Source organism: Drosophila mauritiana, chromosome X (genome assembly GCF_004382145.1).
Source record: "Drosophila mauritiana strain mau12 chromosome X, ASM438214v1, whole genome shotgun sequence".
Lineage (NCBI taxonomy): Eukaryota > Metazoa > Arthropoda > Insecta > Diptera > Drosophilidae > Drosophila > Drosophila mauritiana.
Window position 1 is genome coordinate 8,910,993 of NC_046672.1, and position 18,810 is coordinate 8,929,802.

At 43.4% G+C, this 18,810-nt stretch overlaps 1 protein-coding gene across 1 annotated transcript in view; it reads left to right on the forward strand.

The window, feature by feature from the left end:
• The first annotated feature begins 291 nt into the window (after positions 1–291).
• The window catches only part of LOC117147295 (LIM/homeobox protein Lhx1), a 46,797-nt gene continuing 28,278 nt past the window's right edge, over positions 292–18,810 (forward strand). The window contains exons 1-3 of the mRNA XM_033314143.1: positions 292–498; positions 17,017–17,212; positions 18,039–18,265. Coding sequence (XP_033170034.1) covers positions 456–498; positions 17,017–17,212; positions 18,039–18,265 — 466 coding nt within the window. The 5' untranslated portion in view covers positions 292–455. The remainder of the gene's footprint in view (positions 499–17,016; positions 17,213–18,038; positions 18,266–18,810) is intronic.

Sequence of the window (18,810 nt, forward strand, 5' to 3'; positions counted from 1 at the left end):
ATTCAAAGAGGAGCGGAATTTCGCGCTTTGTTTTTGTTTTGCCAAATTTGCCGCCGGCACACACGTGCTATCCCCCTCTCGCTCGCACCTTGCCACCCAGTCTTTATGTGCGTTAACCGTTAAGTGTGCAGTTGGGGCCCGCTCCTATCTTTCTCTCCCTCTCTCTCTCTCTCTTGCTTCCGCACCCGCACACACACATATCCACACCCACGCGCGCCTCGTTTACACACGCACACACACGCGGGACTTAACCCACTGACGGCCCCCAAAAAAGCAGTCACTCTTAACCCCCCCGAAAAAAAGAAAAACTCCATCCCCCCGGCATCAAGATATTCGACAACAAAATTCTCACCGAGGCCTCAAAAGCGCCCCTGAGGGCCGTCGCACTGGCGTCATATCTGGGCGACGGGTTCGCCGCCCTCGGTAGCCGCGCCCCCCCGCCCAAGGACCATCTGATGGCGTTCGGGGCGGTACTACACACCAGCCAGCACAATATCGGTAAGTGATCGTTTTGGGGAATTTAGGCATTAAGCGGTTAAGGGTGCTGGAAAACATAGCAAAACTGGGGGGTTAACAGTGAGAATCCTAAAAACAATATTTCAAAAATACTTCTAAATTAGTTTGTGAGTTAAAAAGTGCATTTTCAAAACATGTATTGACAAAAAAGTGGAATATATTAAAAATGTCTTGATCGCTATGCCGACGGGATATGGGCTTAGATTTTCAACTGATGTTACAAAGGCATAAGTAGAAGAAAGTCCTTGAAAGGAAGTCAACCCCCTGAAGGATCGGAGAAATGCGATCCCTAGATGGTGGGTTAATACAATACCGCTTGCCCGCAATGGGTTAAGATGGCCAAAGAGTTTTTAATGGCGACGGCTGGGCAGCAGCAAAGTTTTTGCACTTTTGAACTTGTTTCCCGTTTTTAGGGGACCGCCGGCGAGGAGGGGAGGGGCGTCTAATGCCCCGACCGCCTACCCTTATCACTCCCTACCCCTACCCCATCGTCCATCTGCCGTCTCTTTTCCGCATTCCCATTTTGTATGCTTTTGAAGTTCTTGTTCATCTGTTTTTGTTTCGGTTTTGTTTTTCCTCCTCTTGTTTTCCCGTTCGTTTTTGGACTGAAAAACTTTTGCGCAGTTGTCAAAGTTTTTCAGCTGCTTCTTCTTCTCTTTCCGTTCTTCCTTTACCCCATCTCGTTTTTTTGGCTTTTGTTTTATTTCATTTGCTCTCTGTCAAATTTTCACTTTTGCTGACTGTTTAATGTCAGGAATAAAAAAAAACTAGGAAAAACGGAGCAAAAAGTTCAGAAATGAAGGCTCCCCTCTAGTTTTGTACTTTGTGATTAGTTGGTGAGGAATATTTCGTTTATATGTTGCTCCCCATCGATTTGAATAACTATAAAAAACATTCCTAGACTACAAAATTAAGAATCTGCAGAGATTTAGAGACCCTACTCTCTTTCCAAATAAATTTTGGATTCTTATCCAAAGAAATGGAGTAAATAGAACATTAGAAATATATACATCGTATATAGTAAGGTATTTTATATCTCAATCCTTTTTTTCAAAAATATTCTAAAATTCACAATAGCTTCGTTTTCGAAATAGAGAAGTTCGATGCAAGTTGCAGCTGCAAATTCCCCAGTTAACTTGTTGACATTGGACATACAGCGGCCGACACCTTCCTTCCCCATAAATTGGCTAGAGAACTGTTCGGGGTTTTTGGGCTTGGGGCCTGCAGCTCGGGGGCGGTTCAAGTCAAAAGCTGTCGACATTTGACTGGAAAATGGATGTTCAGGAAGCCGTAGACCCGCACAGTGGGCCTCCTTACGACGGCCGACTGATGCCAAGTGGAGTCGTAAAGCTGCCAAGCTTTCTTCTTCCTGCTTCTACTGTTTCTCGGTTGTGTTTTTTTTTTATTTCTCGCTCATGGACATACCCATTAGCTAATGACTAAGTGTTGGCAGTTATGAACTTAAGTTGCATTTAGTTGGGGAAAACTACAAAGTAAAGTAGCACTGAATAGTACTCGGCTTAATGCAGATTACTTTTCCGCGCGGTAGCTGTATCTTTTCGAAAGTTCGTAAAGTAATTTGGATTTAGGAAAGATATCCAATTTTTATGGTAAAGTTGAGGTTTTAAAATGAGATGGAAATTATGCATTGAAAATACTCAAAGTAAGATACCCATTCAGGTGGTTGAATCTTTGCGACAGTTGGTATTGCGTTTAGTTTTGGGAATTTAGTTTTCAAAACTTAAATGAATTCTAACGCATTTGTTTTCTTTGAGGGTAACCCCTCGTCGTTCAATTGCCAATATCTTCGGCCATTTCTCTGGTCGACTGCTCATTTTTCTTCGCATATATCTTGGTGGCAGCATCTTTTCAATTTTTATGTTGCTGCTAGCGAACACGGCAGCAACATGCAGCAACAGCAACGTGCAACAGCAGCAACGTGCAACAGCAGCAGCAGCAACAAAAGCTCAGACCGGCAACGCCTTCGACAAAAGTTTGCGCTGCTGTTCATCAACATTTATGACTGGCCACAAAGGAAGATCATTACGATCCCGAAGATTACGATTATGGGGTGTAGTAGAGGCTCATACATATAGTCGAATGCATGTAGGCGCAGGATGGGATCGTGGGGTCCGTGGCTCCTCTGTTTCTGTGCAACAATATTTCCGTGGAAGCTTTTGTCCAAGGAAATGTGATTCTTCTAGCCGTTCTTAGCCCTGTGCTGTCGGACATTTACGACGACAGCAACGTGGACTCAACTGCAGCTTCAACTTGTCCATCAACGGCTCTATGGATCCTTTCGCTGATTTATGGGGCAAGAAGCAAGAAGCGTAGACACGGCAGCCGCGCTTATGCAGCTGCCGCATTTAGCAACTCCAACTGCAAGTCGACAGTGAGGGGTTAAGGTCTAGTTCCAGGGCGTGGCACGGCCCATAAATTGCCATGCATAATGAGGCGTTGAGACCCTCTCTTCTTGTCAATATATTGTGCGATTTTCACTGCCTTCTCCGGTGGTCGGTCGGTCGCCAAACTATCTCGCTGGCTGGAACAAAGAAACACACACAAATTGAGAACTGGAAACCCGTTTCTCGATCAACGCCACTTTCAAATTAAAAGTCATTACACTAAAGTCGCTCGATCCAAGACGCAGATTGGCGGAAGTCAGCCGAAGAGTCTAATAAAACGAAATCGAGGCGGTTTTAGAACTTTGTGGAACAGCAAACTAAATTCTACATTTTTATATGAAAGTTTAGTTTAGGCTTAAACTGATAACTTGGCTTTGTGGGGAAATCGTAAAGCCTTTATTTGAATATGGACAACATGAAATCCTTTAGCATAGTCCATTTGATCGCCCCCTCTCGCTCTTGTCGCCGCTCTCCATCTCTGTCTGTCGGCTGTCGCCGTCTCTGTCTCCGTGTCTGTTCCTGTCTTCTGTCCCGTGCTATGAGAGTTATGAGGGGCCCCCCAACTGTTGGGAACTTTTCAATTTCTGCAATCCGGGGCTTGGCCCAAACCAAACCAAACCGAACCGAACCGAGTCAGAAACTGAAACTGAAACTTGGCCGAGGGTATAAGGCAAAAAAGGCAACGTCGTCGCCTGTCCCCTTTTGCAGCACTGCCCCTTGCAGCGCCACCCCTGCAAAGAGGAGCCCCTGCCCCCCACCATTCGTCCCTTTTTTCACCGCCTGGGAGCGCTTTTGGGTCGAAAACTGAAATAGTAATTCACATTCATGGACTTCGGTGTCTGGGCCATGGTTTTCTGGGCTTTCTGGTTCTGCCTTGGACTCGCTTCACTGTATTTTCGCGTTTTGTTTCTGCCGTTTTTTATGGATTTCTTGGGCCATTTTACGATTATTTTAGAGCTGTCAATAGTCCGGCAACGTGTGAGATAATTTATATGCCATAAATTTCATTTGGCAAACTTCTGCGGCCCCACTTCCTTCGGCCGCCGAGCCTCCCCTCCTTTTTTCCCTTTTCTTTCTCTCTCCTCAGTTTTTTTTTTACTATTCTTTTTTTTTGCTTTCTTAATTTTTTTTCTAGCATTTTGGTGCCGTGTTGTTTCGGTGGCTTATCGCCTTCTTGGGGCTTTGATTTACAGCCCGGCACTCAACAGGTTAAGTCGCCTAACCCTAAAAGGCTCTTTCTCTTTCTAATTATAATTTACTATTACACCGAAATTCTTGCCAAACTTTTTCCCGTACTGGCAGCAGTATTGGCCAAAAGGCAACTCAAAAACAAGAAGAAAACGGTAGCCGAAGCCTCGGGGATTGATTTATAACCGAGAGATTGCGAAAAGCCCAGCGCAAATGGAGGAGAAGATGATGGAGCAGCCAAGATGATGCGAAGCAGCAGCCGTGGAAAAATAAAATTGACCAGCGGCTACACGGCAAATAAAACTGGCGACCAACGATAGAAGGATCAGTTTTGTAAAATATACCATTAAATGGTTAATGGAATATGTATGATTTAATATCTAATGCAAAGTTAGCAGCATGCAAGATATTTAGATCATTGTGCAACCGCGTTTCGTGCAGTGCATCATAAGTCGAGGCGACTTTGGCTGGGTTAGCAATTGAGCCACTTGATGCTCTCACGCAGCAAGTTCTTTGTGGCCCGGCGGGGTAGGCGGGAAAGGGGCAGGCAAGGGGGCGTGGTCGCCGAAGGAGGCGTAGGGGCTGGCAGCCAGAGGTGGAGTAGTGCCCCGGCTGACCTTTAACCCGCTGAACCCGCGCGGGAAAGAGACCGTCGCAGGTCGAGTTCGTTCGGCTTCGGCTGGAACCAAAGGAAAACGATCGCGGACCAGATGACCGCATCGAACGTCGATTCGTTCCAAGTGCTCCAGCAGTTCCAGCAGCAGAAGAGCCAAAGCGGCAGAGGTTACAGCAGCATTTGCGGCTGCACAGCACACACGGTTTTCAAAATCGTTTTCCAGACTTTGGAAATTAGGTATGGCATGGATTAAGCCATCGAAAATGTAGTGAAAAAAAGGAAATATTACATAAATTGCATTCTATTGAACATCAGTTCTGGTATTCCCCAACTTTGAATTCAAACTTTGAAATTCGAAATTATGTTTATATCTGTATTTAAGAGCGATTCCTGTTCTTTTGTTGGTTGTTTCCATTTTCGTGCGTGGGTGTGCATGAGCTGTGTCCCCATATCATCAGTAATCGTGGGTAAAAATATAGGGAAAGATCGGCATAATGATCCGTGTAATGCTGCTGCTGCTTCCCTAGCTAGCCATCTCTTTCGTCGTCCCTATGCCCATCTCTTTCTACGCGGTGTGTCTCCAACTTCTTCACTCATCATCGTCATTATAATCACTATCATCATCATCGCCATTGCCATCGCCTCGCATCAATTTGTTATGCATTTTTATTGTTCGTTTATTAATTTGATTATACGGCTGCATTATAAAATGCTCTGCCGCCGTCGCTGCCGCTGCCGCTGCCTCAGTCGACGTCGGCGGCGCGGGCGCCAAGAAATTAACGCAGCTCTTACTTTTTATTGCTCGTATGCAAATTAATTAATCAAAATCCGACGCTCCGCACACACTTGCCAAGTCTCTTCTTTATGGCCTTTGTTGGTCTCCTTCCTTCGTTGCCCCCCATTATTTTCTCTTATTTTTTTCAGATCGTTTTCTCGATTTTTTACTCGACTTTTGTTATGGCCGGTGTTTGGCAAATCATTTGCGGCAACATCAAAACGCAGCAGGAGCGGCTAAGTCTTATCAATGGGGCCCCCAAACGCAAACGAACCGCGCATTTCGGCCCAACCGGAACCAATCGAAACGGTTACGAGCCGAAGCGGTTAAGTATTGGCGGTATATTTTCAAGTGTATCTTAGAGTATGACAACTACTGCTGTTAAAAAGTATTTATTACTTATTACACTTAATCTCTTGAATACTGGTTTTATTTCAAACCGATTGTGTTTACCAACAGTTAATGGCGGCATCTAATTGCATTAGTATTCAACCGAAATCTGTTGAATAAGCTTCTTTACGAAATGCTTTAACACGCCGAATGTAACCCGGTCATTAAATGTTGTCCCAGTGGTTTTTAAGCTCTCGCAGAAATTAAATCGCTTAACATATAAAGCGGCACTTGCTGGAAAATCGAAATCAGGCTACACAGCAGAGGGAAAAACTGACAAATGCCCACCCCATGATGCTCGGTTTTTCTTATCGCCGAAACAGACGGCCCCCCTTAAAACGGATTTCTTTCCGTTTTTCACTGGCACGTTCACCCCTGTCGCCGGTCCTTCGTCCTGCGTCCTTCGTCCTGCGTCCTTCGCCCCGCACAGGAGTGGCAACCCAGCCAACCCATCGCCGCCCCTTTTTTTGGGTGCGTGTCCTCAGCTGCTCCTGATGCTGGTCCACTGATAAGCCTTGTCAAAAGTTGACTTTCCACCAGGGGGTGGATGATAATGGCGCAAGTACGGGCGACTCCCGGCTACGTGCACTCGCATTCAAGGTTAAACTGAGAAAAGATTGCGATAAAACGATAAGAGAATTTCATGTTTATGTTTCGGCGGCGCGAATGGCCGGGGTAAAGGGCATAAATTTTGAGCTTATCGCTTGGCAGGCCCAGATAAACTCGCCCCCGGAATGGTAACCACAAAATCCTGACCACCCCAAGTGCGCCAAGGAAGTGTATTTATCGATAGTCAAATCAATGTGAGTGATATTTGATATTTTAGCCAGAATTTCCTGTGCAATCATACCTCATTCATCAAGTGATCATTTTGGAGTGACATTTGATATTTAAGCTAACTGCAAAACGTTTTAGGTTATGCTTTCGATAGCTAAAATCGATAAAATAGATACTTGATATTTTGGTATATTTCGATTAAAGTGAATCTTGCCGTTACTTGCCGTTATTATCGGACAATGAACATTATTTCGAAGATCCTTTTAATGCAAATATTTATCCATAAATATGTCGATCAATTAGAAATGTGAACAAATCCATGTTATTTCCTCTGCCGAAACTAGTGCAGTTTTAATTATTATTTTGCTAACTCAATCGTTTGATAATTGTATTGAGTTGCATCCCAGTTAATTAAAGCTTATTATAAAATCAATATTTGGGATCTTCCTCAATGTTAGCCGCTTGTAGAATATGCCATTTTGGGCTACTGAAAGCGGCGTAATTTAATTTGCAGCTGCCTTAAATTTGCGAAAGGTCCTAAGCTAAGCACCTAAAACAATATCTCATCGATATATTGATACGACTTTGGGCTGCCTTAATGTGGGTTCGTTCGAATTGTTATTGCTGCCGAGACGGTGCCAAGATTGTTTATTATTAATTGCATTTTGGGCTGGCAAATGCAAATGCAAATGCAAATGCGAATGCGAATGAAAATGCAGCAGGACTCGCACGGCAAAGCGCCGAGCACAAAGCGCAATAAATTCTGCAAAATTAATGCGAAAACCAATTAAAGGACAATTTGTGCCATGTGGCAAGCAGCTATGGCCGAATGTCCTTGCTGCTGATCATTATAATATGCATAATATTATGCTTGTCTTGGCCCACAAAATGGGCACTGGCTAAAAAGTTTGCCAACTTTGGCCAGGCTTCGAGCTAAATTTTGCCAATCAAAGCAGAAATTTTGCAGCAGACCACTGAGCGTTTCGGGGGTTGGAAAATTGCATACGCTTTATTTGGCACAAAACTTTAAACCTTTAATCGCATTAAGCGAACCGACTAAAGTCAGTCGGGGAGAAAGGAAAGCGCTTTCCACCCACACATTTCGATGCCCGCAAAGGAAAATACAGATAGCGAGTGCAAAGACACAAAGACACATTCGCACATTTATGAGCCACGCCCACGCCCACGCCCACGCCCACGGCCCCGCCCGCATTAAATATTGAAAAATGCAAATTTACAAATACATCAATTTTCAATGAATCGCCAACACCAAAAGCATTTAAAATCAATCAATGGCCAGCAGCGCAAAAAACAAAGGCCTTGCGGCTGGGTGTTATTTTTTGGGGAGGTGGGAAAACTGGGCTGGCTACTAGTCTGGCTAGCACTGGGTTGGATTTTCCAGCAGTGGGTGGTAAATACCACATCAAATGAGCCCGGCCAGGTAACCGCTGAACTTAGCCGGCGAGCGGAGCGGAGCAGAGTGTCGCAATATTAACAAAATAAACAGAGAGCAAAACCCCGCACAGAAACCTGAACCAAAATCCCCCAACAGCCGACCGCAATGTGATGCACTTCATGTCCTTGCGGCCAAAACCTGCAGGACTGCAGGACGTCGGAAGGATGGCAGGATGGCAGGATGGCAGGATGGCAGGATGTCAGGTGGGGCGGTGAAATGGGGCCAACGGGGCGGTTACAGTGCCTGGTCTTTAAACAAAAATTCATTTTAGCTGGTCGAGCAGAAATGCCGAAACAAAAGGTGGCTTCATAGCACATAATGTATGGAATTATATCAGCATTTAATATTCAAATATTAATGACCAATTAGTATAGCTCTCTAAATTCTATATTATATTAAATGATACAAAGTTTATCAGCACATAGTAATAAATACAGCACATTTATTGAATCCACTGAATTATTGCAAACTACATATACCATTTACTTTATTTTATAAATGCTGCAAATTTTCATGCATTTTCTATTTACTGCCAAAGCGCAATTCCTGAACTTTGCTGGCAGTACATACGAATATATACATATATATACATATATATACATATATATATATGGGTTCTATCACCCAAAACCCCCTTGCTCGTTCGATAGATATATTTTCCCCCATTTTTTTCGTTTTGCTGAAATGCCATCGGCATTCGCTGGGCCTGACTTAGAAACCACTCCTGGGGGTTGTTGTTGTGTGTGCAGTGCAGCCAGCATATCAAATAGGAAAACCTCGGCAAAATATGGAATAAAAAATTGGGAGAACCCCCGGCCCCCGGACGAAGCGAGGGGGGGGGGGGGAAATGGGGTGTCTGGGGGAGGTTGTTGTCCCGTTGGCTCGTGTTTGTGTCCATGGCACATCACTCATACGCTAAGGCTTATCATTGGCTATCTGTCTGCTGACAACAAACAAGAGCAGCAACAGCAACAAACCTCCCAGGGGGGTTGGTGGTTCGCCGGCGGTTGGGGTAGTTTGGGGGTGGTTGGGGGTAGCCAGGGTGGTGCGAAGAAGAAGAACCTGAACTTACGAGCCACCCCAAACTGTTGCCATCTCGCTTCCCATCGAGCGCCCCATCTCACTCAGTCCTTTTGGCCAAGAAGTGTGATTTTTATGGGGCGACAAAAGGAGGCAAAAAAAAAGAAAAAAAAAGAGGAAAATATATACACATACAGCACAGCGGAGAGAGGAGAGTGGAGTGAAGAAACGGCTGAAGAATCTCCCTTTGGGGGGGCCTATAAAAATCTCTGCAACTGACGACAATGTTGATGATGACGACTATGAAAATGGAGATGAAGATGAAGATGGAGATGGCGATGGCGATGACTATGAAAATGGTTGATGAGATTGAAATTGAGATTGGGTATCTTGAGTGGCAGCGCAGAGAGTTAACTTAAGAGGTTCCCTTAAAGACCAGCCCATAAATATTGACTAATTGGGTGAAGTTAATGTCGAGCGCTGTTATAACGAAAACGGTGGCTTCATATATCGATATATCAACAAAAATATATCAACATTGATATATATTAAAAAAAAACACAGTTTTTACTGGAACATGTACTAGGAGCTTCATTGCTAGACATTTATTAATATAACATATGTGCAACTTGTGAGTTTATTTTAAGTATTTTATATCGCTGTTTGATTATCGACTATCGGTTCAGTTTTGGCCAACTTATTTAGCAGAACACCCCCTCGCCTGCTTTCCTGCTCCTCTCGGCCATTTTTGTCATGTAAATTTTCGAGCTCATGTTTTCCTTCGTATTTATATTTTTGCAACACAGACAAGCGAGAGGAGAGAGTGGGTCTGCGAAAGGAATACGCCTCCTTTTCTGTAACTCATGCATATAAAGTATCTGCTAGATACACAGACGTGAAGCCAGCGAATCGATGGGCCTGCGAGGAGGGGAAGGTTGGGGGGCCGGGCCTTTTTGGGGTCTGAGGTGAGGCCTTTGGATGTAGATAGGCGGCAGCCCAGAAGCCATCGTCTCGCATCATGAAATTGTTTACTTTGCCATTATATTCCATCCACCCCCGGCCCCCGAAAACCGGAAAACTAAGGGGAGTGCGGAGGGTGGCGGCAAGGGAAACAAAAACCAGAGGCGGCTGAAAGAAGAAGCCCCCCTTGCTCGTCATTCATCGAATCCTGGCCAATATCGAAGGTACTAGCCCTTAACTTCATTTTGTGTGCCTTTTCCTCTTTTGCTTTTTCGAATTTATTTATTGTTTTTTTGGTTTTTGTTCTTTTGCAACTGCATGCTGGCCTCTTTCATATCTGCTTGTGTCCATCGACTTTGTTTCTGCTTTTCTTGGTATTAAAATTCAGAGGCTGAGAGGAAAGGACATGGGGATGAGGATAAGGGGAAATGACGATGGGTATATTTAAATGCCACATCCTTTTATCGGGAAGAGCGGTGCAAGGAGCTTAAAGGGTTAATCTCTTGCGGTGAACCTGCTTGAATTGCTCTATTTTTTTTACAGGATATTCAATGGCGCGATTAGCAATTGTTTACCAAAGTTTACGGAATAAATATACAGAGTTTTTCATTCCCTTCCCTATGTTATAGTTTCTATTTTAGAGCTTCTTCTCCCCATATGTACATATCCGTATCTTGGCCCATCCTACCCCTAGTTTTCCACCTTCTCCAGACCCATTTAGCTATTTTTAATGCAATTCGTTGCGCCTGATTTGACAATTTTGATTGCATTTTCCACTCGTTCCCTTCGGTGGCTCGCTTAACCCATGTCTGCCCACGCTTTTGCGCCCCTCGCAGCCTTTCGTATATGCATGTAAATTATTCGAAAATATCAAAATCCATAAAGAATATTAAATGTTGCGTTTGCTTCGAGGCTAAAGTTCAACCGCTTCGTTGCGGCTGTCTCTTTTTTTCTTTTTTTTTTTGTATATTTTCTTTTTTTTTTCTGATATGCTTGAAATATTAATATCAATAATAATAAAACATTCGCGTGTACTTATGTACGCAGACGATGTTAAATTATGCCTCCAGTACAAGGACACTTCTTGCCATTTGGACTTACAATCCGATCTAGACCGATTTCAAATATGGTGCCGTGATAACATATTAAACTTAAATGGCTCCAAGTGTAAAGTTATGACCTTTTGTCGTGCCAACCCAATACGCACGACTTACACTCTAAGTGGGTGCTCTCTGGACAGAATAACACGAGTTGATGATCTTGGTGTTCTTCTGGACCCAAAACTAAAATTTTCTGACCATATTTCGTCTATTGTCAATAAGGCCAGGGGTGTGCTTGGTTTTATAAAAAGGTGGTCTAAGGAATTTGATGACCCTTACTTGACTAAGACCTTATTTATTTCGCTAGTCCGTCCGATTCTTGAGTACGGATCACCTGTTTGGAGTCCACAATACGCAGTCCACTCGGACCGCATTGAATCGGTCCAAAAAAACTTCTTACTTTTTGCCTTGCGGCGCCTAAATTGGGATGCAAACCATATATTACCCCCTTATTCCAGTAGACTACTTTTAATTAATTTACCATCCCTAGCTAACCGTAGAACTATGCTTGGAACAGTTTTTATTTGTAAACTTATTCGTGGGGATGTTGAGAGTCCCGACTTGATTAGTCGGCTTAACTTCTCGGTTCCAAGTAGATTCACTAGAAACTATATACCCCTTATCTTAAATCATTGTAGATCTAATTATGAGTTGCATGACCCTTACAGAGTTTTATGTTCTGACTATAATAGACTTTATCCTATTATCTGTAATCTTGACTCTCTGCCGCTATTAAAACAATCGATTTTATCTTTTCTATTACATAATTAGATCCTACTAACACTAATATTTAACATAGTTATTCCTCATTATATTCATTTCCTCGTTCCTATTCTATTTTTTATATCGCGTCTATATCTTCTCGCGAATCGAGCCGTACGATACACGGCAGCGCCCCTCGGTCGGTTGGGCGGGAGGTGTGGCCGTGGGACCCGTGCGATATATATAAAGCTTAACACCTATTTCTGTAGGTTTTGTTGTTGTCATCGATCCGCGCTCGCGCAAATTGCTCGCGTTGAACTTGTTAACATTTTAATTACATAATTAGTTGCGATATTAGCAAAATAAAGCAAGAAACAAAAACTGTGGGCAAGAAACCAGTAAAAAATTAAAATAAATAAGACACGACAAAAAAAAAGTATAAAAAACAGAATATTAATGAGATTTTATGGCACAAAATATGGGTTGGGTACAAAGAAACCTGAACAAGCGTAGTGGGAAGATTTCACGCTTGTGACTCCGGAATAGTGGCGAAAATGTTGTCAGGGGTTAAAAAAAAAAAAGAAAAAGATGTTAAAAAGTAAAGTACTGCCTGAGATATATATGTGATATATGTGAAATATCCGATAATAGATACGATTTTCCCACTAATACGATATCAGTCTATGTTTTTTTTTATCCCACACTCCCCGCTTTTCTTTATCTCAGCATTTTCCCATTTCCATTCCACTTTAGCCATTTGTTTGGCTTTTTCCTCCTTTGGCTGCTGCATTTCCATTTGGATTTTTGCATAAGATTTGCCAGCATCCATCCACAAAAGGAGGAGAAAAACATGGCTTGAAGTAGAAACGGCAGCTGGAAAAAAATGATTGCGATTGAGCGACGGTTGCTGCTGCTGCTGCTGGTTTGGATTTTCTTTTCTTTCCCGTGGCTTTAACATTTTAGTCACGTTTTCAGCTGGGCCGTGGGGCGGGGGGCGGTGGGCGTGTCGGCGGGGGGATGCAAGAGGCGGGACAGGGGGCGTAACCAACATGGCGCAGCAAGTGCTTTGGCAAAAAGTTGAAGCTGATTTTTATTATTTCTCCTTTTTTTTATTTTATTTCATTTTTTTTTTAGCTCTGCGTTGATGTCGAACGAATTTTTCACAGTTTGTGGCGCAGACGACAATGGTCAAAAGTTTGTTGTGGTTGCTTCTGTGGCCATTGTGCACAGTGGGGCAAATAATTGAAAGAAGTGCGGATGCGGCATTCAAAGTTGAAATAAAATGGAAAATCTGTTGTTGTTCGAAGAAGTAACGCTTCTAGAATTAAACAATTCCATTGATAATTGCAATATATGCATTATTACAAGCATAATATTTGCTGGCCTTTTTTTTAGTATTTTCTTGTTGATGCCGATCTGTAAGCCAACTGTGCGTGGCTTCACTGTACTTTTTGTGGTCGAGCTGCAACATCAACAGCAGCTGGGTAGCCGAGTTCAGTTCATTTGTTATTTTTCTCCAGCCCCATCCTTATATTTCTTTTCCTTATTTTTTTTTTTTTTTTGGGCTGGTCTTTTGGGTGTTGCCAGGAACGGCCCAGCGAGCCATGAAGAAGCTGCTGCATTATAAATGCAGTTAGTCTGTGGATTGCGGAGAAGCTGGAACACAATTATATAGCTACACAGTGTGTGTATATGTGTGTGTGTGTGTGTGAGCGCGGAAAATGTTGTGCAAAATGCTTTGTACGTGCTTCGGCAGCAACTTTGCACTTTTCTCTCCGTTTTTTGCGCTGCGGTCAATGGCTGCCATACAGATCAAAAAAAAAAATAATAATAATGTACAGCGGAAAAAATATAAAGTATTACTATGCTCAGTTATAGAACAAAACAAAAAGAAGTGCTCATAATATCATTTGTATTTAAATCTTTGGCTACAGTCGACTTCCCAGTTATTTCGCCATGAAAATCAGCTTAAAATCCCCCATATATTTTCTTTCTCTGCCGGGAAACTGGGAAAGTGGAGAAAAGAAGAGCGGAAAATCCGGGGAAGAGAGTGAGTGAGCGCCTAGAGCCGAGACATTTCGCTTCGTTCCAGTAGCAGGGCAATTTTTCACATCGTTACATAAATTTCAGCGCAAAATAAATGGCCAACGGTAGCCAAAAGTGCACTCAACAATATTTAAATTGCGACACTTAAGCGGCAACAACAACGCCACAAACAACACCAACAGCAACAGCAACAACGTTGTCGGCGTCTGCAAACAACAATTTGTCGCTTTTTAAAAACGCGCCAGAAGGCACGAAAAATAAAGTCCAGGGAGCCGTCAAGGTGCCGGACACAACTGACAGACCAGACGGTAAAAAAAAAAAATATATATATATATATATGTATATATATTTAAAAATTGAAGAGGAGCCCGAATAAAAGCGCCGAAAAATTGGCAAAAGACAGCGGAAAACACAAATTGCTGATAGGTTCGGGCGGCTTAAATACCACAGTACAACTTAAATTAAGTTGCTGGGAATTAAAAATGCCCAGAACTTTGCAGGAAACAAATCTATTAAGATTTAGTCTCAATCTTAGTGTAAACTTTGTACTTGCTACTAAGTAAAGCTAGTACTAACACCAATCAGTGATCAGGGAACTTGCCACAACTTGCAACATGCACATGAGCAGCAGCACGCAGAACATTTAACCCATGCTTGCAACTTGCAACTTGCTATGCTTTTCGCTTTTTTGCGTTTAGTTCATTGTGCCTCGAACTTAAAACCTGAAGACAATCGCCCTCTTCCTCTGCTTCTTCAACCTCCGCCTCCTTCTGCTGCAAATGCCCCGCGTCCCGCCCATTTCGTTCCGTCTATAAACGTCTATAACCTTCATTAAAAATTGTCTGCAGCGGCATGAAATGATTGATAACATCCGTCAATTTTGACATATGCGGCAAGGTCTGGACTTGAAACTTGCAACTTGCCACTTGCGATGATGTTGCCTGCTTCTGCTGTTGCTGTTGCTGTTGCTTTTGCTCATGATTTGCTTGTGCTCGTGCTTTTCTGCTGCTTTTGCTTTTGCTGGCGGATTCGATGCGATGGATGTTCGTTATAATTCTTTGCTGTTCTTCGGGCTCCCCTTTATGTTTTGGGGGGCTTTCTTTTAGCGAAAATGAGTCAATTCGTCAATCAATCAGTGTGTCAGTTGCTCATTTATAATGGCCAAGCATGCCCGTGTTATTTTTTTATTTATTTTTTTTCTGACCAACTCATCCATCCACCGGGTTCATTCATTCATTTGGCCCGGGTTTTATCAGTTCGCTCGAGGCAGTGGCTACTGTCGGCTCGGTTGCACGGGGCGTATGAGCAACAGAAGGTATAAAAAAAATTAAGAAAAAACGTGAGGAATGGTTTGGCATAGCAGCTCCCTAAGCTTTATTAATGTGGGTCATTGTGGGTGGAGAGGGATGGACGGGCATGGAGGAGGTGGGAATTTTTCGGGAGGCAGCGGAATATGATATATCCGCACAAAAATCCAGTTCGTCATCCACCTCAATTTGTCTTCTGGCTTTCGTTTTCCTTTTTCTTTAACATAGTTTCATCATCCGAGTTCCTTAAATATTTATGTATTTGTTTTTGGCAGCTTGATTAAATATCTTACATTTTTGTTATATAAACTTGCATTTTCGTAGACTTTTATTTGATCTGGAAAGTGCAATGTTTTTTGAACTCGCTTCTTTTTCTGCACTTGCCTATCGAGTTTGCCCATCTTCTTCGTTTCTGGTCGGCAACCCTCCCACTTCCTTTCGCCATTCATATAGCCTTCCCCTTCCCCTTCCTTCTTCCTTTTTTCTCACCTTCACCGCCTCTTTCGCCCCTTGCTCTTCGAAAACTTTTTGAATGAAAACAACATTTTCACACACAAGTTTGCGTTTTATTTGGACTCTCCGCTGCTTTGGCAGCGTCCTAAAATTTTTTTTATTTCTGTTTTAAGGTTCTTCCCCCTTGTGTTTATATATGTTTTGTGCCTGGTCACGCCCCCCAAATCGGCCCCACCTGCAAATGTTCCACAAACGAAGACAAACGTTGTTGCGTCGTTTGGGAAATATATTTTTTTAAACGATATTTTTTTAGCCTCTTGCAACTCCATTGACTGATTGACTGCGAAAGGAGGCTGTTTTTTCTGCTCCTTGTTCACGGGCTTCTCCTCCTTTATCCGCTGCTCCTCCTACTCTCCACTCCACTCCACTTCTGCCCCCTCCACTCATTCGCCCTCCCTCTTTTTTTGCGACTCAAGTTTCTCAGGCCTCGGGGCTCCATTTTAGCCTGGCCTCTATCATTATTCGGTTGCACTTCTCTCGATTCGCACACAAATTTGTATATATCATATATTATATAGGTATAACTAAATATGTATACCAATATGCGTGTGCCACGCCCCCACGAACGCCCTTTTGTGGCATGGCTAACGAGGCTGAAGATCTCTACAAAAAAATAAGTAGACTTTAAGCAGAAGAAGCTAGATCTAGATAATACACCATTGAAATACTCGAATGTCATCGTTTAGTACGCAAATACTTAATACGCTAGTGAAAAGGGTTAATGAGCTTGGGCCAATGGAAACTCAGAGTGATGGAAAGTGGTCAAAGAGGGAAAATAGTTGGAAAAACCGGATGTTGCCTTTCCCCGCGGGCAGTTGCCAAATTTATCTAAGTGCGAAATGCAAAGTGCAAATTGTAAATCCTCAAATGTTTGCATCCGTCCAAGGCCACGCACCTGGGAATTGCTCATTTGCAGGTGTGCTACCTGTGGGGGGGAGGGGGTGCGTGGTGTGCGGAGTGTGGCAGTGTGTAGATGTGCCCCACACACATGTGCAAACTTAATGAGGCAAGCAGAGCGAGGTGCTAATTTGCGCCTCGAAGGATTTTCCGACGCACAGTTGAGTGCGCCCACATCCCCCGCTCCACCACTGGTTTTCCACTTGAACTGACCGTCCAACGCACCAGAATTTCCACAATTAAAAGGTCACGCGAGGTCAGGCCACTAATTGTTTGGGAAATAAATTTGTTATATTTACACCAAATAGATTTTAATGTTTTTTGCCTTTTGCTTCCTCCAAAAACCAGGTCGCAGTGAACCGCCGGTGGGCGTGGGCGATCCCTGTGCCGGATGCAACAAACCCATCCTGGACAAGTTCCTGCTGAATGTCCTGGAACGCGCCTGGCACGCCTCCTGCGTCCGCTGCTGTGAATGCCTCCAACCGCTCACCGACAAATGCTTCAGCCGCGAGTCGAAGCTCTACTGTCGCAACGATTTCTTCAGGTGAGTCGGAATAACCAATTACAAATGCTAAGGAATTCGCGTTTGTCAGAGACTTCGTATATAAATAAATTCCCAGAAAAATTGACTAATCTTTACATGCACCAGCCCTCCTGTCAATTTAAATCCACCGGATTCCAGCCGGAATCGCTTAAAAGACTAGAGCTCAAAGCCAGAAACAGAAATAGAAACAAAGACGTGGGCAAATCAAAACCGAAGCAATTAAGTCAAGTTGGCAGTCGCGACTTTTGTGTTCCATTTGATTTCATTCCGTCAGCTAATTGAAAAAGAAAAATCGAGGAAATGGCGAAAAAATCTCGAGAATGGCTGGCGAAAGCAATTAACATGCAAAATACCTGAGCAAATCAAAACGAAATCAAATCCCGTGTGGCCCCCTTGCAGTTCCTTGATACGCTGCAAAAGGGTGAAAAGTCAAGGGGGCAGCGTGTGTCCCTAGGTGTGCCCCATCAATCAGCGCCAGTTGGAAAAGGTTAACAAGTGACGGCGACAGACAAAAGCCATCCATAAGCTAAGAATGGTTCGAAACGGGGGGCAGCAAATGGAATGGCTCGGGCTTGAAAGGCATTCGAGAGTGGCACAATAAATGGAAAAGAAATGGAAGGACTATTGTCAACTATAAGCAAGCGATGGGGCTTTGATTTCAGAAAGAAAAAAAAAAATTAAAAAAAAGGATTTTGTGGGGGATAAGTGTTGGAAAAGGCGGACATCCATAGGAAACAGCCGAATGCTCTGTTTATGACTTTTCTATCCTTTGCACTCTTTCTTTGAAATTACATAATTATGATTCCTTTATTTTTCCCGCCCACAGACGTTACGGCACCAAGTGCAGTGGGTGTGGCCAGGGTATCGCGCCGTCGGATCTGGTGCGAAAGCCCAGAGACAAGGTCTTCCATCTGAACTGCTTCACCTGCTGCATCTGCCGCAAGCAACTGAGCACAGGTGAGCAGCTCTACGTGCTGGACGACAATAAGTTCATCTGCAAGGACGACTATCTGCTGGGCAAGGCGCCATCCTGCGGCCACAATTCGCTGAGCGGTAAGTCCTGGCAATAAGCCTCTGTGTAGTGTATAAATGAACGTGGTTTTATGCCACTATGTATGAATGTTTACATTTCAAACTTAGTAGATTTTTTTTTGGGCCACTACTTGGCTTAAATGAATGGGGATTGCAGAGGAGTCCTGCCTAATCAGGGCACCATAAATTTTCCGGACATCCCAATTGGGGCTCATCTTTGCTAATGAGAGCCACACCATGGGACCGACCACTCTGGCCATTTATATTGCAGCATGGAACCTAAAGCCCCTCACGTATCTGCAATTCCATCAGCAATAAATACAAAATTACGCATACGACACGTGGAACGCTTTTGGGTATATTTAGGCGCAATTTGTGCCACGCGTGTTTCTGCCCAAAAATATTTTAATTTCTGACGCAGTTTGTCTATTTGTTTGCACTAATTGTTTATCGTTTGCCATAGAAATATTTGCCATTCAAATTACCGTGGGAATAAAAGAAAATGTTGCCATTGTTTTGGATGTCATCTGTTGTTGCTGTAAATGTCGTTGTTGCTGATTGTTGAT